General features: G+C 41.9%; 2 protein-coding genes across 2 annotated transcripts; both read right to left on the reverse strand.

The window, feature by feature from the left end:
- Positions 1-932: 932 nt before the first annotated feature.
- Positions 933-16,347, reverse strand: LOC118781116 (matrix remodeling-associated protein 8-like). Its single transcript, XM_036534006.1, has 10 exons — positions 16,186-16,347; positions 9,268-9,294; positions 8,695-8,997; positions 8,127-8,228; positions 7,224-7,700; positions 2,598-2,756; positions 2,211-2,241; positions 1,868-1,944; positions 1,523-1,609; positions 933-1,019 (listed from the first exon to the last, which is right to left on the reverse strand). The coding sequence occupies exons 1-10, from the start codon at positions 16,241-16,243 to the stop codon at positions 1,009-1,011; spliced, it is 1,332 nt and encodes a 443-aa protein (XP_036389899.1). The 5' UTR covers positions 16,244-16,347; the 3' UTR covers positions 933-1,008.
- Positions 16,348-18,516: 2,169 nt separating this feature from the next.
- aurkaip1 (aurora kinase A interacting protein 1) lies at positions 18,517-22,682 on the reverse strand. The gene is made up of 4 exons (XM_036534097.1): positions 22,629-22,682; positions 21,706-21,812; positions 21,125-21,594; positions 18,517-18,936 (listed from the first exon to the last, which is right to left on the reverse strand). Exons 2-4 carry the CDS (start codon positions 21,755-21,757, stop codon positions 18,820-18,822), a joined length of 639 nt encoding a protein of 212 aa, XP_036389990.1. The 5' UTR covers positions 21,758-21,812; positions 22,629-22,682; the 3' UTR covers positions 18,517-18,819.
- Positions 22,683-26,312: the final 3,630 nt, after the last annotated feature.

The raw sequence follows: 26,312 nt of genomic DNA on the forward strand, positions 1-26,312 counted from the left end.
TTTGTCATATCAAGTATAGCTGGCATAAATCAATGGCAAAAGTAAATGTAAAAGGCACTTTTATGCAAGCCGTGGAATCTCCACCCTCTAATAACTAAATAATGCAATATTGTCAATACTCAATAGGCCAAAGACAGAAGTAGTCACAAAACAATAAACAATATTGATATAAAAGAATATTTTGCAACAATAAAAATGATAAGTCAATGGGATGAGAGGGAGAGGACTGAGGAAGAGTCACACAGAGAAAGTGGAGGGGAGGGGCAAACACCTGTCACTCACAAACAGAGGAGGCTGGATTGCATTTCTGACATCAACAATCAATTGCAAGGACAGTTTAGGTCTGGTCCCAAGGAGCAGAACATTTTGTAGGGAGCAATTACACCATGTTCTCTTTGCTGCAGCTCCTTAGCCCTAATGATATGCAATCTATACTTGTGGTCCGCTCTCATAAACATGTAAAAAAGGTGCTAATTTGGTAAACGTTTAAAAAAACGGTGACACCCAAATGGAGTGGTTGTGCAAAAAGTAAACATTATGTTAGAAAATATAAGTTCATTGAAAAGTTAATCCACTGTGTTCTCTTCTTCCATAGTTCTCTCACTATAGAAGACAAGAGGGATTCTTTCACATGGTTTACAACATACTAGGTAAGTCCTTTTATCTCCACTATATTAGCATACTGTAACATACTGTAACAATTCATTTCATAAAATTCACTGACCTAAAGTATACCTCATCAAGTGATCTATAAACAGACAGTTATAGCCCTTAACTTGTATGAAAAGTGAAAATGAACTGAAGGGCATCCCTGCGAAAAAGACAGTAAAACAGCAGTGACTGAAAGACTGGTCAGACACCTGGTGCTGTGTTTTTTAAACAGTGAATTTTGACTCCTCCTCTCCTCCCCTCTCTTCTCTTTCTACCCGTATCCCTCCAGCGCTCTCTCGTTTCTCTGCTCTCCCTCTCCCCATGCATGCCCTGGACCAGCCAGAGGCATAGCTGGCCTCACTTCCAAGCTGTAGAGGGAAAGGTTTGAAAGAGAGAGACAAAGAGAGAGAATCTGTCATTCCATTTCAACGGAACACGCACACATAGATATGTAATGTCATGTAAAGACATGCACCAATGTACATAATTTACACAATAATATTATTACATTACATTATTGGCATTTTAGCAGACACTCTTATCCAGAGCGACTTACATAGGTTACAGTTTTAGTAAGTTGCTGTGGGTAAGAGCCCCCACATTTATGTACAGTTTTAATAATACATCAATGTGGGGGAAGGACTGACATCAGTCTAACCACTACAGTAATTCGTCCCTAAGTCTAAAAAGTCCCTTTTAGACTCTTGTTTTACTCTTAGGAAATGTTGTGCCAAACTCAGAATCACATGCAAGGATATTAAAACCCAATACTTGCTACCATTCAGCACTCAAAATCAAACACAAAGTTGCAGATGTCGTTTCATAGCTGCTTACAGGGCTGCTACAGTTTGCTCATGCACCACCACCTTACCTCTGTTGCCTTTGTCTGCATTGAAGGCTTTTGGGTATTGGAGCTTGCACATCTCTGCCTTCTCCTTCATTATGTTGTTTTTGTAGTCTGGGAAGACAGTGCTTTGATGACTTTATCATGCAATGCATTTGCCTATCATATATTTATATGAGTGGATTTACTTGTTTTGGAGAGTTGAAAAACTAGAGCAGACACAGGTCAACCCATCAGACATAACGTGCCCCCCCACCCCGCTCCCCCCACCCCCACCATCAACTAGAAATGATGACTTCACAGCCCCCAGGTTAAAACTCTGGGAGCCCAGTGATGGGATCCCATTGTGGAAACATGGCAGCCACTCCTCACCCAGCTTCATCTCCTCCGCGTTGCACATCCTCAGCTCTGTGGCGTCCATTTCGAAATCACTGGTGCTCATGTTACCCCTGCGGGAACAATGCAGAGAGAGGCCCACATCGGTCACCCTTCTCTAAAAAATGAAGCTGCAGAATTTGGGTCACTGCATGGCTTAGCATTACAGTCCAGTGCTGTGAATTATTGCTATATGCTCTGTGGAAGTAAGAGGTTGACATTGACACTTTGGGAATATAGTGCTGTGACAAACACAGGTGGGATCAGAAAGAGAAAACATGCATATTATGCTTGTTGATATTAGTGCACACTGTGTTCAGTGAAGAGGGCAGATCCTCACCTTGGGGACCTGGGCATGTCATACTCCGACCCTGAAATAAAGACACAGGCATAGCTGTAAAAGAGCATTTCATGCAGCAGAGATGCAGTTCATTGAGATTTACATAACACACAGATCTTACATACATATCATGCTCATATATACATGCAAACACAGACTCTTAAATTACACACATCATGCACAGGCACATCACATGCATCATGCACACACACACAAATATATCAAACATATGTGCGCACACACACAATACACACACATTATAAACACAAGGATCATTATCACACATACATCTAAAACACACAAACACATGCACACACCACATTTGTACCAGTTACAAAAATGGCATTCACACAGTCACACAGACAGACAGAGCTGACACAGATATACCTTTACTCTTGCATCGCCGGGTGAGGAGAATGATCGCTACGGCAATGAGGACCAGCAGGAGGAGCGTTACCAGGATGTAGCCCAGCTGCTGCAGGAAGTGACTTCGATTTTCAGGTAGGATGACATTGATGACGTGTGGCACCTCCAACATGTCTGTGCCTGAAGAGGAGGAAGAGACACCATTGGATGACCTGTCTAATACTGTAATACCAGCCATATCACTTCTTAGGCACTGTGACAAAAGAGAAATAAAACCCTGGGAAAGTGTTTGCCTGAACAAAAAAAATGCACTGACTTGGTATGTGCACTTGGTACATCCAACTTCAAACTCTCCAAGAGATTCATTTTTTTAATACTTGACTTTTCTTCCAGAAAATGCTGAAAATTATTTCAAGGTTCCGGTTGGTAGAAGAGCTATCTCAAGTTGCAATTGGACACAGATGTTATACGGCCAGATGAAGGCAGCCCCAGGTATCCTGCAAACTGATGAAATCACCTGAGTTTATGGTGCTATACAGAATGTGTTCATTTATGCAGTTAGGTGCAAAGTTTGGCCATGAAGCACTTGGGAGACAGAAAATCTATAGGACACTGCCATCCCCTCTGGGAACCAGGGTGCACTAGCCAGCCCCCTCTTATATAATCCAATCACTAAATGCTACAGAAGGTGCAGTAGAACAGATGTGAGGAAACACAACAGCCGCTCTTTTGCTCTGTTGAGTTTGAGGAGCCAAGCCACCGGCTGCATTTGCTTGTTTCCCCCAGTTGTTTGAGTTTTAATATTCTCCACAGCCCGAGAGAGAAGGAGGATCGAGATGAAGCAGGATTCCTGAGTGTTTTTCAGACCAAATGAGTTCCAGACCTGATGTCATGCAGACAGTTTTTTTCCTGGCAGAAAAAAATACAGTGACTGAAAAAGAGGAGAAGTGAGATGGAAGGAGAGCTAGAGAGCAAGAGGGAGAGAGAAAGAAGAAAAACAGAGTTTTTTTCTTTTTAGTGTTTGGTCTGTCTTAGCTGTTTTTTTTTTTTATTCAGCTCTGTCTTTCTCTTTAAAAACACTGCTTGGTCTGTTTTGTACTGTTAGAACAGAGTTAATAAAGCTGACAGAACCCATTAAGTATGAATTATTTTTAAAACCATAAGAGTTCCATTGTGGTTATTTTATAACACATTTGTCAGGAATCAAATAAATTATATTTGCTGTAATAATCAATAGCAGAACCCAATATTAATTGAAAACAACCAAAATGAACACACAAGTAAAGCAAACAACGAGTGAATAATTTTACACTCTGCTATATGCTAAGTGTTTGCTTTCTTCTTTGAACATAAGTCAAACTTAATTAGCACTGTATTGACTGTTTTCTAACACTATGAATTGCAGTGTAAAGTATGACCCTTCTTTCCTTATCCCTCTCTCATCTCCACAACACACACACACACACACACACACACACACACACACACAAGCACTCACACACACACACACACACAAGCACTCACTCTCACACACACACACACACACACACACACACACACACACAAGCACACACACACAAGCACTCACACACACACAAGCACTCACACACACACAAGCACTCACACACACACAAGCACTCACACACACACACACACACACAAACCCATATGCTCTTTTCTGCTTCTCTGCTGGAGTCAACAACTTGCAACTTGCAATCTGGCAAACATGCCACTGCTGTGGGGAGGGTATTTAAGAGGGTCTTTAATGAGATGCAAGCTAAGCTTGACTGCCTAACAAACAGACATGACAACATTAGAAGACAAAGAGGGACAAAGGGAGGGAGAGCAGAAACAGAGAGACAGCCTTAAACAACAACAGATTTACACTCTGTCTGTGGCACTGTAATTTGAGGATATGTTAATATAAACAGGCAGAGTCACAGAGTGGACCACACACCTGCAACTTGTAACAATAACAGGTAGTGAGAGCAAGTGTGCTGATGCTCTGTGTCAATGTCTACTGTTTGGAAACTTTTAACCTGTCAATTGAAAGCCAGTGTAAGTTGCTGTATTTTTAGGTGGTAAAAAAGAGTCACTGACCTGTGCTCCATTGATAGGCTGCTAGAACACCAGTGTGACTCCCATGAGAAGGGGAACAAAGTCAGTGACATCACAATGTAAATTGTGGCATCACACTTCTGGGTGAAGTACGATTTTTCTTGGGCCCTGCTAGGATCTCTTGTCTTCCTAAAGAGGATGCCGAAGTGTATGCCTGGTGACCTGGAGCAGTGCTGTCTCACTGCAATCACATATTCACACCTCCTACTTCTATAATTCTGTAATTCTACAGTTCTATAATTCCAGGGCACACATAAAGAAACATAAATTCTACTTCTCGTGGTGCCAATTGAGGGAAGCCTCTGTAAGTACTATGATCAGAAAGCCCCAGGTCAACTCCAGCACTGTCATTACCTGCTGTGTCTGGCATTAAAAGCCATACAGCAACCCTAGAGTTGTGTCCCCTGTTACCCAGCACAACAGCCAATTAATACGGAGGCTGTGGCTTATGTGGGCAGATGATTACACTAGGGCTGTGAATTTATGCTAATGGCATTGTACCATTAGAGTCGCTGTGGAGTTGAAAAGCCAGCTGCGGATTTTCAGCCAAAACGAACAGAGCATGTTTATTTCTTTTTCTTGCTTCTGATTGGACGTCATCAGTACCCATCCTCTTTATGCTGCAAAAAACAGCCTATCCTGAAATGGAAGCAAACAAATCAGGAGTAAAGCTAGCCCTGAACAGAACTTTCTGATTGTACTTGTCAGGTCAGATGCACCTCCAGCAAGATGGAAAACAGAACTCCACGTATATCATAATGACAACATCCTCTCCCAGTATCTGCTTCACCACTTCACTTCACTGTGATTTTTGATCAGAAATCCCTCTACAGATAAAAGCAAATTTAACAGGGCTGTGAAAATGGCCAACATTTTTTAAAGGGGGAGACATGACCCAGTTCCAACACAAGCCCCCCCCCCCCACTGTGTACTTTCATGTTACAGCTGGCCAGATGCTGCACAGATGTAGGCCACTTCCTTTTCCTAGAGATAAACAACCCACAGACTACAGCCCATAGCCAAGGAGAGAGAAGGAGAGGGAGAGACGAAGAGATTACAACCACTCGTTGCTCTTGTTCTGTACCCTCAGGGTTTGAAAAGAAATGTTTTTTTCCCCAATCTTGGTGAACAGAAGAGTCCTTCAAAAAAGAAGATGAAGATGATTAGTCTTTCCCCAGCCTTACAGTTGTATGTGTCTGCCCATTCTAATCATGGCAGGACTTGCTTTTCTGCACCATAAAACTTTTGTGATTCCGCAACAAGTGTGGAATTCACACCAGTTGGTAGAAGGAAAATACTGCAAGGTTTTCCTTTTCTCCTCCCGCTATGAAACAACATTTGGTTCTTTTCCCCTCCTTTTCTCCCTCTCTCTCTCCCTCTCCCCTCCCTGGATTCCTGTAAAGTTTCTGTGGGCAGTTCCAGTCGACTCAGCCACTGCTCTACCAGAGAAAAAACGAGACTCTCTTCCAATGAAACTAAGAGCACTTCCTGAGTTATCCTTCATTAGTGGTTTTGCCTGCAGAAAGACTGCTTCAGTCTAATCCTGCCCCCAGCCCCTATATATCTGGGAGTGAATAACTGTCTCTCTCCTTCTTCCGTATTACACAAACGGTAATCCTTTTTCCATCGCAGGACCTGCAAAATAAACACTTCTATCTGACCACCGGGCTCTCCTGAGACTAAAAGACAGCGATAGGGAAGGAGAGGGTGGGAGGGAGAGAGACAGAGAAGAGAGAGCAAGAGGAAAACAAGAACCAGTATGTCGTCCTTAAAGAATGTAGTTTTAACAATAAAAACAGCTTGCACTGAAACCATGATCTCTTGCAATTCAGAAGGCTGGGAATAGAAGCCATATCTGAAGGCTTGAAGAGAAAAACAGATTCAACATTTGACTAAAGGTAGAGCTGCCAACTATCTTCTGGTATTTGCTTCACAGAAAGGGAAAGTGGAGGGGATACTATCTGGCATAGAAGAACACTGACTTTGCAGGGACACAACCAAAAATATCCACTGTACAAACAGTTCCATTTCCAGTAATCTTTGGATCACAAATATTATATAACATTATATATAACGAAAAAATTTTCTGATCACATCCCTCCCCCTGGCAACTTCATGAGTGCAATCTAAGGACTGAGAGAAAAATTAGAGGAATACAGAATAGGAAAGAGAGAGAGGCTTGAGACAGGAGACAATCAGGGAAAAAAGGAGGGTGAAAAATGAAGAGGAACAAAAATGTTAAAGCCAGAGCGGAAGACCAAAAAATGCCCTGTGAGCATCCTCTCAAGGAGTCCGTGATGGTGGAGGGGGGGGGTGTGTCATTGAGGTCATTTAATTTTACTTTCCAGCTGCTGGGAAATCACCAGTGTCAATAGCATGCACCAGTGTCAATAATTTTCCTTTAATGTTACAATAAAAGTTCAAAAAACTTTTCTTCAATATTCCACAAATATTCTACAGTATACAAACACACCACAACTACTTTTTATCATTGCTGAAAAATACCTAAGAATGGGGATTGTCTCTTACTGGGCTCATCATGGGGCATGTCCAGGGGTAGCTCTGAGGGGGGTTCCGGAGTCAGGGGGGGTCCCGGAGGCAGGGGCGGTCCCACGCTGACCCTGTACACGCGGCGCTCATGCAGGCCGCAGTAGTGGTGGTGCAGGTGGCAGGAGTAGAGGCCCTGGTCAGGGGGCTGCAGGTCGGACACGGTGAGGGAGAAGTCGCCCTTGGTGAAGGCCTCGTCCGAGATGTTCATCTTGCGGCGGAGGAAGAGCGGTCCGTACTCCTGGCGCTCGCCGGACGCGTACAGGTCGATGAGGCGGTCCGCCCCGTCGCGGCGCACCCCCGGCGGCTGCCAGTCCCAGTGCGCCACCTGCTGCTCCTCCTCCAGGGTCTGGTCGGTCCAGACGGGCCGCCGGTTCACACATGGCAGGACAACAGTGCTGCCCAGCAGAACCACAAATACTGTCTTCTCCCCATCCCAGAACCGTTTCTGTTTACGAGCTGGAGAAGGGGCAGGACGGTGTATTTGACGGTCGTATTGTCATGACACTGTATACACTGCATACTGTATAAACAGAATGCTACAATGCAGTTCCTTAGTAGATGCTCCTATCCACAGCAAATTAAATTGCTTACAACAGCTTACAATATTGACATTATCCATTATTGTCCATAATGTTATCCATTTATACAGCTGGATACAACTAAATGAACACATAGCAGTGTGATCAGAGCACGTTCAACATTTTATCAGTTTCCATGCTGGCCTCACTACCTGTGTTGAGTGGTTTTACGGTGCTTTTCTGTTGACAGAGCAAACCCATGACATGTCTAAGCTGAATCTAAGTTGGTGTAAAACAATCCTGCAGGAATTGGGGACATGCAGAGGGGGATAAAGATGTCAGTCCGAGGGGGCAAGGCACTTACGTGACTTGGTGACGTTGAGCTGTATTTTCATAGACTCCTGCAGGTTGCAGTAATGGTGATGCAGGTTACAGGTGTAGGTGCCCCTGTCATTCATCCCCACATCTGCAGACACCATTCATGAGTACAGTCAGACAGCCAGATAGACAGACAGACCGACAGACAGACAGAAACAGTGTTAGTGTAAGTCTACCTGGTGTATGAGCTTACATTATATTGCATTTGCTTAACAGATGCTCTTATTAAGAACAACCTATATAGCTCACAATTTTTATTTGATCCATTTATATAGCTGTATACTTACAGAGGCAAGTACTATACCTTAATCAAGGGTAAAACAGCAGTGTCCCACCTGGGAATTGAACTGGTAGCCTTTAACTAGGAACCTTGCCCCTTATTACAATGCCTTAGCGCACAGTGACAGTTAATTACCAGGACTAGGACATCCATCATTCAAATTCAGGCCATGTCTTCTTGCTTGTGTCCTGCACATGGTGATCAGAGTGAGGTTTCACACTTATGTACACACACACACACACACACACACACAGCATAAACAGGAGGTTCTCACCTTTGATGGTGAGGGAGAAGTTTCCATTTGTGAATGCAGTCTTGGACAGGGTGATGCGGCCCTTGTTGAATCCGTTGTAGATTCGTTGATCCCCAGCGGAGAACTTGTCCACGAGACGCTCCACCGAGTAGTCCGGCTCAGTGCGGAACAGGTCCCAGTGGACCACACGCTGGCGGTCCTTGCGACGGTCCCTGCTCCAAACCATGCGGGGGCTGTGGCACTGCAGTACCATCTGCGACCCGGCAGGGACAGTGATGTTGTGCACCGCCACCACCACACTGGTCCTCCTGGACTGACCCAACACTGACATTGACACACACACACACACACACGTGCAAACTCAAACATGTGGAAACAAATGCGTACACCCACACACACACACACACACACACACACACACACACATGCACATACACAAGCAGAAGAACAAATATGCATGCGGAAGCACATACACACATGTATGCATGCATGCACACAAACCCTATTGACTTGGTTTATAGTAGAGCCATATCTTCTTACAGAAATACCACTAGGCCAGCTGAACAGGGCATTTTGTGTTACACAGCAACTTACCACTTGTGAAGAGGAAGGCAGCAGAAACTGAAATGGAAAAAGCAAAATAGATTGGTGAAGAGACCATACAGCAGCACCTAGAGACAGAAGCAGCTCCACTGGTATAACAAGGAGGACTGAGGTTAAAAAACAACACTAAGGCACAGACAGTTCCAACCCATAAATATGCCCCTCTCTCACTGTGGATCACACAGACAGGATCTTGTTGATCTTTGAGGAATTTCTCCATGGTCTGCTGTAATTATTACTGACCACATCAATACAGTTTACAGAAAAAACTGAGTGCCAGTGTACTCGGTTTAGACCTAAATGTAAATGATGTGGACAGACAGAAATGGGTGAATTTAAAAAGATGACAGAACATAATTGGGTGTCCTGTGGGAAACTTGTTAAACAACCCGCCAGTTCTGTTGAAAAACAGAAAGACACTATCATAGCTGGTAACACTTCTGCATCGAGCACATTTCTGTTATTTCTACACAGACATTCAACAAATAAAATTAGATCTGTGAAAAGATTGCTGTTTACAAGTATGTCAACACAAAGCTGTGCAAAACACAGATTTTTTATTTATCCCCAGCTGCTTTCTGTCAAGTTAATTGCTTTCAGGATAGAACACAGTGCACATTCAGCAGTCTGTATAAAAAGTGCCACTGTGCATCCCTAGTCCACTGTACACGTCTTCTGAACACACCCCCTCCGCATGCCTAAGTAAGTAAGTGTGCCTAAGTAAGTTTGCCACAGCAAATACAACCATTTATCTGGAGCTTTATTAAATACGCAAACATATCATCTCTTCAGCTGTATCTGTTTGAAATGCAGTGTGTCTGTGTGTGTGTCAGCTTCTTGATATCTTACACCCTATATTTCACTGTGGTTCCAAATAAAGAATTCAAATGTTTATGTTTATACGTGTGTGAGTGTAAGTTAGGCTGTGTGCATGTGTGCATGTAAGCATATGTGACTGCCTTTTATTTGAGCAGATGTATGTGTGTGTGCCATATGTATGAGTATCTCTCATTACAAGTGTGTGTATGTCTGTGAGTGTGTGCATATGTGTATGGCCGTCTTTGTAATGGTTGTATGTGTGTGTATGTATATAAACCTATATCGGTATGCATGCATGCATGCATGCCCATGTGTAAATGTGTATGTGTGTTCCTTTGGACATCAGAAACAGGGAACAGAGAGGTCAAAAGGGAGGGACAGGCAAAAAAAGATGGTACAGATGTGTACTATGAAGAACCTCAGATTAGGCAGGTAACATTTAGAACAGTTTACTTCAGCTAAAGGCATGGGAATTATGAAAACCTCTCACTCCAGTATCTAAACTTACACTATAGTACAGAAAAAGACAGAATGTACACTGTGCTTTCCATTCCCAGTGCTTCAATGCAGAGAGGCCACCCATTTGCTCTCTAAACTTCCCATACGGATCTGCTTTTCCATGACGCCCCCATCCCCCTTCCACCATCCACCCTCCACCATACCACAGACAACACACAACACACAGCTGCCCACATTGTCCTTCAGCTCTGGGTTTCCACGCAGTCAGAACCAGTGCTTCATATCACAGCTGCCAGCTGTGTCCAACATGTGCTGGTTGGAGCAGATGAGTAAGACATGGTCTCAGAGGCTCAACAGTGGAATTCCCCCCGGGTAGGAGAGGGGTTTGGTTACATGATTCAAGGTAATCCATCAGACAGCAAGTGCTGCTGTGAGTTAGGGGTGGCAAGGTCATGCTCTTAGCATGCACTGTATTCATTACTTACTCTGTGCATGATGCTACTGCATTACCACTACTGCTGGTGACAAGTCTATTTCCCACGCCCATGTTTAAAGATGTTCCAGATTCTGTTCTCTTATGCATCTTTCTCTAAACAAAATCCATAGGATAGAAGTGTAATGTACCTCATATAACGGTGGGGCTTGGCATGGCTCACCACAGGTGTCATCACTGTATTACCCCAGCAACCTGCCAGAGCAAGCTCAGAGGGGGACTGGGAGAGAGGACAGATGCTCGGCAGCTCAGACCTGCCAACAATGTGTTGGATCTGCTAACACTATGACAGCAAACAACTATGAAGGGCTGTACATAAGAGTAGCAATGTAACTAACCTCCAGCAGTTTTTAAAGTATCACGATCAGCAGGTAACACATTACTCACTTCTACACCGTGAGAGGTGAAGGACAGACTATCCAGTATCATGCACTCATCTCAAAATGTTACGCATTTATACACTTATTCGCATTACTATAGTATGCAAAGAGGATTCTTTCGCACTTCATAATTAAGCCAAGCAACTTTAAGGCGTGAACTGGGGTTTGGGGCTGTATATTCCTTAAGACGATTCTTTGGGTGGGCAGACTCCTGTATTTATGGGCTGCAGGTGTACTCTGTTAATGTGAACTACTTTCCATGCACCACTATGACATGCCTACTTCTGCATTAATATTTTATACTGTTTGGCTGTAAAACTGCTCGTCATTTGCCTTGGCATATTTTTTTCACTCCTTGTGACGCTGGGCTGGTGCAGGGGCTATGAGAACCACTAGTCCATGAGCTCGCTACAGCCTACCAGTGGCTGGGCTGTGTGACTGCACAGCCCACTTACTTCAAATTAGGGGGCAATTTTGCACATTGGAAGGCATCTCCCATAAAAAACGCAGATCCTGTAATTTTCTCTTTAGCATTCAGCTCAGGCACACAATGTCTGCCTCGAGAGGCTGAGGGGACGCTCAACACATAACCACCAGCTTTGAATTGGCTGTACCCGCTAATGACTACCACAGACTCCAATGACTTTTGCATCTAGTAGACAGCTGCAGGCACAAATAATCATTTTTAAATATGTTAATAAGGTACACAGAGGCTTTAAAACCTTTCTTTCATTGGATATTAATGTCTGACAATTGCATGAATGAATAGGTCATATACATGCTAACCAGCAAATCTTTTCTATGGCTTTAAAACATCATCTGTGAATGTAATCAGAGATTTAGGGTTAATAGTTAAAGAAATTTAAACTATCATGAACTCGTGATGATGCTTGACACCAAGGCAGCTAACAATCAGACAGTTGTAACAAATGGACATTTTGGTGCTCATACGAGAGACCAGATGAGACAAGTCATTTTGCTCTCAGTTGCCTTGTTACCTGTCTGACCTTGCTGTTATAGCTGCTCATTGTTAATAAAGTTTACCCTATTATGTTTAGACATTGCATGTCATCAAGCACATCCTCTTCAGGAGAGCAGAGGGGGCCCGAACACACCTTCAGGGCAATGAAAAACAACATGTGAGCCATGCATGAGTAATAATAATGGATTTCATGTGTAAAATCACTTTCAAGCATCTCAAAGCACTTTATAGAGAAGGGGGGAGGGCTGTGACTCACTCAGCCATCATGTGTAGCCCATAGCCATCGAGCACCATGCCCACTGTACATAAAGTTTGGTGACAAGTAAGGGTTTTATTTTACTAATTAAAATGGGGGATTATTAGATGACCAGACTGAAAATCTAAATGATTATTTAGCCAGAATACCTGAAAACCCCCTACAATCTGAGATAAGTGGCGAGGCACTGCAAGTGGTTCAAGAGACCAGAGAGCAAGAGGAGGCATTGAACCTTACATCCCTGAAGAATTGTTGGATAGTCCAGGAAAATCCTAGTAGTTCAGGAGATTGCTATAACCCAAAGGCAATAAGACAGCTACAAGAATCCCCACCCCCCTGCCTACAAAAAACTACTATGATACTATTTGATATTGTAATAGGGAGAAAGTGGCTGTCACAACATGACTCACACAAACAAATAGAATGACTTCTCTAAAAAACCCACAATGATTCATTAAAATTACCGATGAGCGATAAAGAGCTCCACCCATTCTGCGGTTTATGAGGACTCACTCTCCCGTCACTCGTGCTCACACAGTTGTGACCCTTTAACAACCTGCTGACACTGCACCAGCAGACATGCTGAGAGACACTCTCTGTGCTGAGACAAGTTAGCTGGCACCAGCACCAGTGCTGTGTTGGCATTTGAGGCGGCTGGAAATTTAGGGACTTTTAACTCTCCCAGATGTGCTCAGTGTGCAATCATTTTATTTTAATTAATATTACTATTAATAACTAAAATATTGCAGAAGTCTTTCATAGAGAAACATGAGGCCATCGTAGCAAGACACATGTAGTGTTCTTCACAATAACGAAAACAAAAACATGGGTGGAGCTACAGAATGCAAAATAACACATCATTCATAAAGCATCAGACTGAAGAACAGTGTTAGATATAAATAAATAACTGTAACCCTTTTTAAGCACAAAGTGCCCAACAATTGTCCATAAGGGCAGCAAAATTTCACATCACATTAACATAGCCACAGTGCCCAGCACTGATCTACGAATGCAATATGACACCATGTATTACATTACATTATTGACATCTAGCAGACAATGCCTAACTTCTCAAAGGGGTTTGGAGATGATCAGGTTGGATAAGTCCTGGTTCTGGGAGCTGAGATGGTGCCTGAGCAGGTGGGCTTTGAGCAGATGCCTCCGAGTGCTCTAAGTATGACGCACACCCAGGTGTCCCACCCTCAGGTGTGCGGGGCAAGTTCTGTACCCTCCAGAGAAGGACTCTATCTGCAAGGCTCATAAAAGCAGAGCCCATCTGGATTTGAGTCACACTCACACAGAGCTGAATTCAGGAGGAACAGATTTTCATAATGTTAGGTACCTTAGACCCACCGCATATTTAGTTTTCTTTAGTATCTTGCAAGGTGTGCAAAGAATTCCTTTTTACACATCTGAAAGACTCATGTGCAAAGTTTGTTATACACAGTATATCCTATTTCTCCCTGTATAATGCGTTAGGCTGGCTCTGTTGGCCTACTCTGGTCAAAAACACACGACAATGCAATGAAATGCAGATTAACACAGTGTGTTTCATCCCTGTGGGACCTCAAGGCGCTTTATCTGAAGATGGTCAAAAACCAGACCAAAAACACTGGTGTAGAGCCAGGATTTAAACATGTCTACACAGTCTGAATCTCTGGCCACTTGGCAAAGAATTCCACATTCCATTACTTACTTTTTATGTCCTGCTCAAGAAGAAGAAAAAAAAATAAAAAAACAGAAAAGAGCAAACATTCCTATACATATGTCTCATGCCACCTATATCCTGTCTCACTGCTCCCGGCCCCAGTCAACCATTTCCCTGACAGTCTCCTACTTCTGAACCCCCCTCCCCCCCCATCAGTTTAAGAACATCCAGAAGGGCACATACAGTATAAATACTGCCTGGGGGCTGGGGAGGGGGGGGGGGGGGGGGTCAGTGGGCTGCCCAACTCTACCCCCACACCTCTAACTCGAAACACATTCCTATAAGACCCTCGGGAAATGGAAGACCAAACCAAGGGGGAGGCGACTAACAGCCAGGGACCAACTTTTGCTTCACTCTTAAGCAATACTTGGCTTTTCTAAAAGCAACAAAAGACATGGAGCAAGCTGACCATTCAGGCATTTATGTTTTATAAATATTCACTGCAGCCAGTCAGCTTTCAACACATTTTGGGCAAATTAATACTGATACAAAAACCCTCAGTTGAACGAGTAAAAGTTTTGGCTGTCATAGTGTCTTCTGTGTCGAGAAGTCACTAGTAATCTCACAATAAAACAAACAAACAAAAAAGTCTTCTGAACTTCTGAAATCAGAATGCCTGGACAAGTCAGGTCAGACACAACCCGCATGTGGTAATGATATTTTCCACCGTAAATCAGAACTACAGTGAAGGACTCAGGTCCAAAAAACCTGGAAAAATCCTTTAGTGAGTACATAGTGCATTGTGTTCTACAAGATGTGGGAGGACCGTGCAACTCCCATGTGCTAAATGAGGTTAGAGGATCCTCAAGATGACCACTAATCTTGACTGATTGCAACAGTGACCTCTGCAATGGCCATTAGACCAAGAGCTAGTCAAGGTCATTACTGACTTGCTTTTCAGAAGTCCTTATCAAGCAACACCAACAGCTCACAGATCATCCAATAATACAGCAAGGTTAATTACCACGCTCAAGGGTTCAGCAGTATTCAACTGACACCTTGGGTTAAGATGCTCAATTCCTTACAAACCATAACAAAGTGGTGCCCATACTGCATTACTGTGGTGTGCAGCACCTGGTGAGCAAATGACTCATCAGTACTGTTGGCCAGCACTATTCAGGATGATGCCACCTGCCACACCCGGGCAGGATATTGACCTGAACAGTTTCTGATGGTCATTAGGAGCTTGTGATCTGTTGGAATGGCAGTCTGGTATTCTTCTGCCAGTTGGCTTACTTTGACAAACTCAGAGTTTTTCCTGGCTAGTTCATGTCTCCAGATGTTTATGTTTTCAGCCCTGTATTTTCAAGAATAGCATGTCAAAGGATGTTGTGAATTTGGCATGATATTATGCTGAGGTTATGTTTTTTTTGTTTTTTTTTTAACCCGTCGCCCCTTGTTTGAAGACCGCCCCCTCATCTTGTGTTCACTTTGAAAGCTAAATTGTCTAGCTGTTATACTCATTATGAAAGTATAAAGAAAGCCCCTTCGTTTAAAGTTAAGCAAGGCTATGTTTCAGGAACTTTCCAGGAAGCTTTTTATGCTTGTTTGAGTCATGGCCATGCAAAAAATAGAACATACAGCCACAAGAAGTAGGTAAGTATGTGATAAAACTACTTCATACCCTTTTTTCACAGACATGAGAAGGACATGAGATAGCAGCATCACCTTCCATACTCCAAATAAATTAAATAAAATAAAATAAATAATACACACACAGATATTGTTTGTGAAGAGGGTAATTAGGGGATAAGTACAATGCAAACTTGTGCAATACAACAACGACCAAAAAAATCCCCCTGAGGAACTTACTGTGAAAAAGCAGAAGCAAGCGCAGAACAAAGCGTCTTTCTACCGTCTCCATATCCATCTGTTTGTATTTCACTTAAAACTGAAAATCAAAATAATTGTCAAAGTTGATACGAGATTTCAGCACGAGGACACGGTCCCACGCTGTTTCGGTGGAGGTTTATATGCTCCGTTACTCTCGAGTCCAGGAAGGTGATGATGGCTGATTACACCTGAGTGCGTACTGACTGTCGACCCGCAACAACAGCAGTTGTGAGTCCCCTCCGTCTAATTGTGGGACAAACTCCGCCCACTTATACCGTTCCTGAAATTCAACTCCTCCGCTAAACTCCTTGCCCCCTTCTCGACTTTAATAACCCTGCAATTATTTTTTCCTTGCACGCCGATTTTCCGCTCTACACTTTTCTTGTTGCCTTTTCTGCTCACATCTTTTGCAAGTCGCTCTTTCTCACAAGCGTGGAAAAGCTTTTCATAGCTACATGTCAACGTGAACTACTAACTCTTTCTTGGATAAAGTCTACGTCAAGAGCGCCAGTGAATAAAGTCCGGATATCATAAATAACTACATTTTAAGTTCGTATCTTATTCTGAGAACTCCACGTGGGTTCACTAAGTTCAACTGGTGTTCCGTTCCTCAACTCGGATTTTTACAAATACCATTGTTTTCCAAAGTAAAAAGGGTAACGTTAACGTATATTTTCTTCATTCGAATTTGGTCTCCGCAGTCCCCCACAACTACAGTTAACATACTTCTCTCACGACTCTGCCTTCCCACGCCGGTTTATCCATATAAAATGATATAAACGTGACATTGTCTTTTTTGGCTTAAATCGTCATCCATTCACCTAAACATAGAAACTTTCGTTTGCTTCCTATTGTCCGCGTTTCCCCAAATACGCAGACGAAATTCTAGCTAGCTACGGTCTGAGATTTCGCCGCAGCACTCAAGTCAGGTCACAAACATTCTTACAAACACGCGAAGGACACAACCTACATAAGATTCGTGTAGATTCTATTCTACCGCAGGACAATGGAATGTTCTGGGAGTTAGTCAATGGCTGAACCGTGCAGAATGATCCCTTTTTGATAAGTGGAAGTACAGAGACAGGTTGCTTAGTTTAATTAATTGCGCTGCAAGAAATTCATTAAATCTTTCCTGATGGTTGCTGGTTCACATATTTTTCCTCTGGCTTTGAACAATGACCGAGAAACAACTCTGGTATTAACTGTGCTCCTATGTGGATAGATGTGATCTTTTAAAAGAGACATATTCCAGGACCTGGCCTCCTGCACACACTGTCAGCTCTAATGCCCCAAGTATGACAGGAGAGAAAGATGACACGCGTCAAATTGAGGCGCGTGAGTATTTATAGGCCTGGTTGGGGAGCAGTGGGAAGAGATGGCAAGATACGCACAACTCTGAGTCTGAGTAAATGACTGAAAACATTGTATGCTCCGCAGCAGGATTGGGGCCTTCTCAGCAGCAACACTCAATTTGGAGTAAAGCTGCAAAGACATTGTGTTCCTGTGATGAGGGAGGTATGCCTACTTAACATGCAGATAGTTTAAAGGGAATCAAGAAATATACTAATTGAGGTAGATGTGAAGAAAGGGGTCACTTGTTTAAAACCTTGGGCCTCCCCTTTCTTTTTTCTGACTGTCATACTGATAAATTTCCTCTAGTTTCTGTACAGTGTGTAAACTGTGCAATCCTGTTTCCCTCCAATACAAATCAGCAAAAAATTGTCTTATAAAAGATGCAGTTTTTCAAACATTATGTCGTTTCATCTTGGTGCACCTGTTTTTTCCTCCATGTATAACCGTCTTGTGTGTGTGTGTGTGTGTTTTAATACAGTGAGTCAATATAAGGACAAGAAAGGCTTTTATCCCCAATGTGGTCCAGCGAGAGAATTTGGAAATGAACTCTGCTGCCACCTAGAAAATGTTGGAGGAACAGCCTTCTAAGAAAAAAAAAAACTGTAGATTAGTATGGTGTGCTATCAGTGGCAAAAACTATTGCATTTGTATTTCACAGCTGGAATTACTGAATGCATTAACCAAATCTATACTTTTTGAATTTGTATTCAATCTGATAAAATACAAATTCATACAGTACAATATAGTTTATTCATTCAGTAATACAAATTGTGCAACTACAATTATTTATTTTCCGCCAATAGCACTCTGTAGATGAGCTGTACCCTGTGGGGAGTAAACCCAGGAACAGTGAGGATCCATTTTCCTGCCCTTTTAATGGATTTATTTCTCCTACCAATACCAAACAGTGATGTCCTTTAAATGAGAGCAAAGACAGATTTACAGCTTCATTCAGGGAAAAGGAACTGTTTATTTGGGGTCTTCTATACATACAGTGAGTGAACTCAAGAGAGCATGTGTGTTACACACCAGTCCATAGGCAGCTCTTAGTCTTTTTCTGTTTGTCCCTTGGTAGAAGTAGCACCCAGTTGGATCACATGATCCTGGGAGTTGCTCAGGGCGTAATCATTTGTGTGTAGCTTTAACACATGCTCGAGATGACTGAATGGTGACGTGGCTGCCTTCTGCATCAAGGCTGCGTCAGCACATTGGTCTGTGTGTTGAGTACAGAGAGGTCTGACCCTGTCCTTCGCACACGCCTCAGTCTCCTTTGCTCCGATGCTGTTTGATGAAGATCTTGGGTGTAGTCCACCCTTCCGGGGCAGCCTTCAGACCAGCGCGCCTCCAGATCCTCTTCAGGTCTTTCTCAAAACGAGCCTGCAGCCAAAACACAAGCACATTATGCAGGGAAAAATCAACAAAGGCTGTCAGCAAAGAGAGGGAGTCACGTCACATAGCACAGTAGTCTATACATCCACCTGTAATTTTGGGAGTCACATCACATAGCACAGTAGTCTATACATCCACCTGTGATTTTAGATGTCTCTTAAGTCCTTTTACCTTAGGGTATTAAGATTCAGCAACAAAATTAAAACACCTGTTAGACATTCACAGTTATCGCATTGATGAAAGAGCTACACTCAACACCACATCAATTTGTTAGGCATTAATTAATGTTTAGGCATACTACAGTTATAGGATGAAATAATGAACACAATCAGCATCTGTTAAAAATGTATACTACTTTTTTGCAGGGTCCAGAATTTCAAACACAATCTGCCAGTCTGCAAATGTGTGCAGATTTTCTTTTCAGCAGGTTAAAGTTGCAGGGTCACTTGCCACTCTGTAGGGTGCTTTCTGCATTAAAAAATTTATTATGGCCTACTATGCAAATCAAAGAACCCATGTAAAATACAAGATGCCCAAATACATGCCCATTATAGCCCAGTTCCTATTGTTTATTTCACTGCAAGTCAAAGGCAGGACAACACTGTCATTTTCAAGCAGTGAAATCTCATGTCGGCCATCTTTGGTTATCCAGTCATGGGCTACATATAACAGTGTGATGCAAATTCGTCTACCACTATTTGGCTATTTGGCTTAATTCGACAACTAACTAGCTAGTCTTGGTGCAAGACTCAGCAGTTACCTATTACCATGTCTGTGAAATCACATATTTTTATAGATGGTTCTACTATTGATTTAAAAATGTAGAGACAGTAACTACACTGACTGATTTTGGGTGGCTGTGCAAGAAAGTTTGATTCCAGCCTCACTGATTCTTAGCTAATGTCTGACTGTTAACTAGCTAGTAGTAGCAGCAGTAGTAGCCAACAACACTGTATTTTAGCTGTCAATTTCAGCTGAACATTACCTTGCTGGCTGGTGGTTTTTGCTAATATTATACAATGTTGCAACCATATAGATATGTGTCATGCAGGACACATTTAAAATGTAGACTGATTTGCAATAAATTGGTGAAAATACAACTGACTGGTGATTTTTTTCATGTACCAGCCTCCCTTATTTTCAGATACTGTTTCTGGATTTTGCTAATTGGAACTTGCTAATTGACTTACTAAAAACAGAGGCAGGTATCCACAGTTGCTCTCTAATTACCCTATACACCTTCAGTGACATTGAAGGTTTGAAGGTTGCAAACAGAATTTCACTGATGAAGACTGCATGCTGAAACTACTGAATCTTTTGCCCCATCTTTCCTCATGTGCCACTAAATTAATTAACGAGCTGATGAGTGCACTAAATACAATGAAAAAAAAAACTATTTCCTAATTCCAAATAATTCCTAACCACATTTGGAAATGAATACCAACATGTACCATGTACCTTTTTGATCTATGTACATGCCTAATCTGGACCATTTACTTAGGTTATAATATTATGCAGGCCTTTGATAACACGATAATGTAAAATTGTCACTGACCTGGCATTGTAAAGGCATGGCATGGTGAGTAGGCTAAGGTTGTAAGCTGGCTACAGACACCTGGGTAAAAATCATGGCTACGCTGAAGACAAGACACATGAGCATAACCCTGGCAGCCTGCCCAAGCTCTGGACTGCTGTGTACACCACATGTGCAGCACTACAGCAAGAAACCCCAGCCTTTCTTCCCCAGCAGGACATGGTATTATGACTCTGCAGAAGGCCCTACCGACAGATCCTTCCAAGTGCTGTTACTCCATGCCTTTGTTTCAAGTCCTGGCCTGGCCAGCTTTACCAAAACTTAGCATCAGCTCCCAACACCCTGGGTAAAATTTACCTACAGGGAGATTCTAAATATCAACAGCATTACATCAGACTAGCACTCCCTGACTCCTGCTGGTGAGCTTTTTCTGTGCAACAACGCAACTAGCAGGCAGTCACCAGAAGAAAAAAAGGTTAAATTGCTGTGGCTAACTTCTTTAACGTGACAACATCAGGTTTTAATTTATTAGTCTGCTCAAAATATGCAATGATTCTGATCACTTTATCTGAACTGCAGCACAGCTCCACTGCACTAGACTTCAAAGTGTACCTCCTCTTGACCTCGTCCCACTCGGCTCACCTGTTTCCTCTTCCTCCTGCCCTCTTTCACCCTCCTCCTCAGGAACTTGGTGCGTTTCAGCAGCTTCTTGTACTTGTGCCTATTCATCTTCCTGCGCCGGATCTCCAGCACGTTCTTGCAGCTGAGAGGAGTGGAGCCCTCGTTGCCCTCCAGTACCGGGTCGACAGCAGGGGGCAGCACCTTGGACTCTCCCTCAACCTCTCCCTCCTCAAGGGGCTGTTGGGGGGCTTCCAGCAGCGGAGGGAGGGAGTAGCGCAGAGAGAGCCAACTCTCTAAGGGGGACACTGAGAGCTTTCGGGGCACCAAGACCTCCTCCAGCTCCGATTCAAGAGATGTCCATTGCTGAGGTGGCTGTGTGTTACCCGATGGAGATGTGGCATAGTGTCTTGCCCTTCCACATGGGGGTGTGGAGAAAGCAGAGCAGACCCGTCTCACAGCACCGCCTGCTGACTGTGAGAACTGTAGTACACCTGATCACATAAAGGGGGTGAGCAAATAAAAACATTATGAGCAAAACTCTCTTTTCATACACAGTGCTATCAACAATGATTGATACTTTGTAACAATCTTTAATGACTTACCAGGCACACCAGATATTGCATTCAGCCTAACGACCACCTTTGAAAGAAACATTATCTTTTTTGTTTTTCATGTGTCGTCAAACAGCAAGCAGACAGATAATTGTTTCCTGAAATATAAAAGATGAGCTCAGAAAACAAATAACTCTCTTCACGTCATCAATCAATACCTTTGCTCAACAGTTCTGACTCTGCAAGTTGAAACACAAGTTACAGCTATCTCCGTTACAAGCAAGCAAAAACAAATAGTTATATTATCATTTACCGTAAGAAAAAAATATATTAGACTGTCTCTCTCATATATATTATATATACATGCACAGGTTATATGTTTCAATATAAATTACTGCCAGCTAATGTACATAGCCCCTGTTATTTAACTGAATATTTACATAGCTAGCTAACTGGCTTGCAATATAACAATCTACCTGCGTAGAACATTAATTTATTCTCTTGCGAACGATGGCGACTTACAGTTTCATAATTTTTTTTTTTAAACAATAACAGGTGTAAAGAAATTTTAAATGGCCGTCATCGCTACCTGTTTAGGCGACAACGTTATATAATTTGTCTGGATATCTAACAGTCAACAACCTTCTCTTGATGACTGCACTGAAATTGTTAGACTGTCTAAATAATTAACTTTCTAATTATTGCTACTGGCTTAATGGCTACCACATATACACCTAGTCCTAGGCTAGCTACATTATATAAGTAAAAGCACACAGACAAGCTAGTTAGCTGACCAGCTAGCTACCTGACTGGACTAGCAACGAACATATCAAATTTAAAATGAGTGCTTCAGAACTATTTTCCAGTATAGTCATCTTTTTCCATAACATACAGCTATCTATTTACAGCCGATTATTTCAGAGTGAAAATGGAAACAGTAAACGTTAGTTATTTCCCCCTAATAAGTTACTTACCAAGACTAGCTAGCCAGCTAGCTAAATTTTCACCGTTCAATGTGACTCCGAGGCAACACTTCCTGTCCAAACATCTAAATCGTCCCCCTATCTTCCTGTGTCTTTCCACACTTATGATTCCGGAAGAAATTCGTTGCATATGGTTCCAAAACATTTTGTATAGAAAGATTTATTATTATTATTATTATTATTATTATTATTATTATTATTATTATTATTATTATTATTATTATTATTATTATTATTACTACTACTACTACTATTACCTTATTGTGTTTCAGGACACGTCACAGATTTATTGATATAGGATAGCTCTAACTGCCTGAGCCTAATATAGGCCTATGTGTGTACATACATATGATATTATCAACATATTGTTCAAATAGTATCATTTACAATATTCCTACATGTCTGCGGAGGGCAGTCTTACAATGCTCCAAGCATGGTCTTCACTGCAACGCCAATGCCAAATAGAACACGTCGTTTAGTGGGGGGTTTAGTTGCTGATATATTTAGCTACTGAATACAACACTATTATTATTAGTTTTCAAATGATTTACCCATAGAATTGATCTTGATTCATTGAATAGTATTATTATCCTAGAAGATCAATTCAAAATGGCTCATATTTTTCAATTTGCACCAAGTTCAAAAGTTCTTAACACATTTCAGAGTTTGAAATTATGAACTATTTGGAAATATTTTGAATTATTTTGGTGTTGTAGAGCAGGTGCTCTAACACTCTAATTGGTAACATTGCCGGTGTTAGGTCACTTGTGTGATCTTACACCATTTTTTTCCTCAGTTCAGATACAAAATACTGTGATACCAACTGAAAAAATTGCTGGGACAATTCGTTTTGGGGCCACTAAGAAGGAATTACCAATATTTTTGCCCAAAATCTCCATGTTCGCATTATTCATGAAGTTCATGAAGGCAATTGAGTGTAATTCACTGGGAGGTATGGTGTTATGGCTTATTTGTCATCGTCATCATTGTATGGTTTTCACACCTCCAATTCTAGGTTCTTGATCCATGTCCTGAAAGGTTCGCCACATTCATTTATGATGTTATATATGCCTGTCACATTTGTCACTGGGTGCTCCATTACTAGGTGTTCAGTGTCTTGCATGTCTGCCCCGCAAGCTGGGCAGGATGGTGTCTTATTTGTGTGGACCACCAATGAACTGCAATAGGTCTGTAACAAATTTGCTTTGGAACAAAGTGCCCAGGTCTGAATGTTGCCTTTGTGAGACATTGTGAATGCCAAATAAAAAATCCCACACTATTTCCTGGCCACCTGTTTCCCTGATTATTATGGCAGCAGAAGACTTTTATTGGCTCCAGGCTCTAGTGCTTTGCTTCTTTCAGCCTGCTCCATATGGCAGAGCAAAGGGAATGGTATCCCCTCTCTCTGGTGACCACCTTCAACATGGAACATCTGTGGGGTCGTACATTCTGGTTACGTGGTAGAAAGAGCTTCCCACCACAGCCAGAGCAGCAGAGTAACTGGCCATCTTCCAGCACAAACTCAAAACCTTCACCTTTGCAGACTGCATCTTGGCTGCCCTAAGACTGACCTTGCCCTTTCCTGGCACTAAATGATTGTGTACGTTGTTACTCATTGTTTTGCTCTTCTATGTATTGCACCTTTACGGAAGCACTGCTCTACATATTGAGACTTTAGTTCTTACGTTATTTCTCAACTGACAATTTGTTTTAGGTATGTCACTATGGTCATTGTACCACTAGGTTTATAAATTGACACTCTTGTTCAAATGTGTCACTGAATGTTTTCTGTACCTGTTTTTCACACGGTCTCATAAGTTATAGTAATGTAACTTGCTTTGGAAATCATTCTTGAAAAGAGAATTTGCCAAATGTATGAATATAAATACAAAAACACCTCACAGCTGACACTGGCCATTTTAAGATTTCATTATTTTCCAGAATGTTACAGCAGAAATTAATTAACGTTCATGCTTTTTTTTCCTGAGCAATGTTTCTAAATATCCATGTAAATTAAATATTTTAAACTGACCCTTTGGGGTCACTATGGGGTGCATATTACTTGCCTCAGATGGAATGTGTTCCTACCTTGTGGAATGGATGTTTTTAGTCCTTTTGTTGCCCCCTGATAGAGCTGTAATCATGAAATAAGATGCCAACACTGAGCTTGTCTGCCAGAGGCAAGTGATGCACAGTGCCTTTAATAACGCTGGTACACCTGAATTACGAACTGGGGACAGGAGTAATACGAGTGTCTGTGATCAAATTAAATCGATTCTATTCTTTATTTTAGAAACATATTGGTTTCAATAATGACCTCGCTATTTGTCTTCGTGTCTCTTATCGGGGTGTATCAGCAAAGAACACTAAGGACTCCTTATCTATCTAGTCCAAATGCAACACTGCAGGAAAAATAACAATAGTAACATTTTATGATCAGTTGCTGACATCTGTCAGCTTTTACACAGATAATCATCTTTTTTGCAATATTACATGATGAGACATATGGTTCAATGTACCTTACCCACTGCGTTCAAAATGCAAGTACAATATTTCCATCTGCCATCATACCTGAAAAAGGCAGTGGTGTGACGTTGTCACTCCCAAGACTAAAAAAATACACATAAATGCTCATATACCCAGTTTTCTTTATTCCAGTTATTTTTTCCTCTTGGCAGTATTTACAAAAGAAAAAGCAATATTTACAGTAAGACTTTCATACAAGAACTCACTTCAGCGTTTGATATCAAACAGAACACAAATACAATCATTTGAATGGAGAACACTGCAGTGCGGCGATGGTTTCATGATGGTTAACATTTGGAATATCAAAGTCCTGCTATCAGCGGCATGGGTTTGTGCTTTATTTTATTTCCAGAAGGAACTAACACGCGAACACGGGAAAACGTACAAAGCAGAACATAACGGGCATGTACAATTTCTTCACGCTAGAGGGCGCCATGGGCCTATGTGTGAGTAGACACCATAAAAGCTCTCTCGTTGGCTTTGTCAAGCCATATAGATCAAAGACACCAGTGTAAGAAGCGTCACACGACAAATGCGGACTTTATTGATATTATTAGTGTGTTATCATTGCCTTTTGTGTATGCTGAATAGCTCCACTCATTAAAGAGCACCTGACACTGCTAATTGTAATTGCATTAAATGTTTCACTTACTGCTTAATGTTTGCCTTTAAATGGATAAGTAGATATGGCAAGATCTGTGTGATGATGTCATCCTTAATGCTACGATAATTATTTGCTTTCCAAATCCTGTGCTAGGTCTCATTGCATTTATCTGCTATAAAATGTATTCCTTCACCAGTGTCATACATGGAGGAAACATGGAAAAGTAGCTTATGATAAGTATTTAAATCACAATATAATTGTTTGCTTTCAAATGTACACAGTCTAGTTTATTTTTTGGTGGTATACAGCTTGCTGAAAAACCATTTGGATCCAAGCTCAGGTAGAAAAAATACCCTTCTCACACTTATCTCAAAACATACCCGCAGACATTTCTGCACAATTCCGCTGCAGGATGTGTTCTTTTTAAAGTCAAGAAATCAGGTGCACATTGTGTTAAAAACAGATACATCTCTTTTTTGTTCAAGCTATGCTCTGAATAAATCCGAATAAAATCAGATGTTTTTTAAAAATATGCACAAAGCAAG

Source organism: Megalops cyprinoides, chromosome 7 (assembly GCF_013368585.1).
Source record: "Megalops cyprinoides isolate fMegCyp1 chromosome 7, fMegCyp1.pri, whole genome shotgun sequence".
NCBI classification, from domain to species: Eukaryota; Metazoa; Chordata; class Actinopteri; order Elopiformes; family Megalopidae; genus Megalops; species Megalops cyprinoides.

Excerpts from the sequence above, each read along its gene's own strand:
- LOC118781116 (XM_036534006.1), bottom strand. The coding sequence starts at position 16,243 with ATGGATATGGAGACGGTAGAAAGACGCTTTGTTCTGCGCTTGCTTCTG. Across the intron at positions 2,242-2,597 it reads CCGGCGATGCAAGAGTAAAG|GGTCGGAGTATGACATGCCC; the intron begins GTATATCTGTGT and ends TCTTTATTTCAG. Across the intron at positions 1,610-1,867 it reads CGCGGAGGAGATGAAGCTGG|ACTACAAAAACAACATAATG; the intron begins GTGAGGAGTGGC and ends CTGTCTTCCCAG.
- aurkaip1 (XM_036534097.1), bottom strand. The coding sequence starts at position 21,757 with ATGTTTCTTTCAAAGGTGGTCGTTAGGCTGAATGCAATATCTGGTGTG. Across the intron at positions 21,595-21,705 it reads TGCAATATCTGGTGTGCCTG|GTGTACTACAGTTCTCACAG; the intron begins GTAAGTCATTAA and ends TTATGTGATCAG. Across the intron at positions 18,937-21,124 it reads GCAGGAGGAAGAGGAAACAG|GCTCGTTTTGAGAAAGACCT; the intron begins GTGAGCCGAGTG and ends TTTTGGCTGCAG.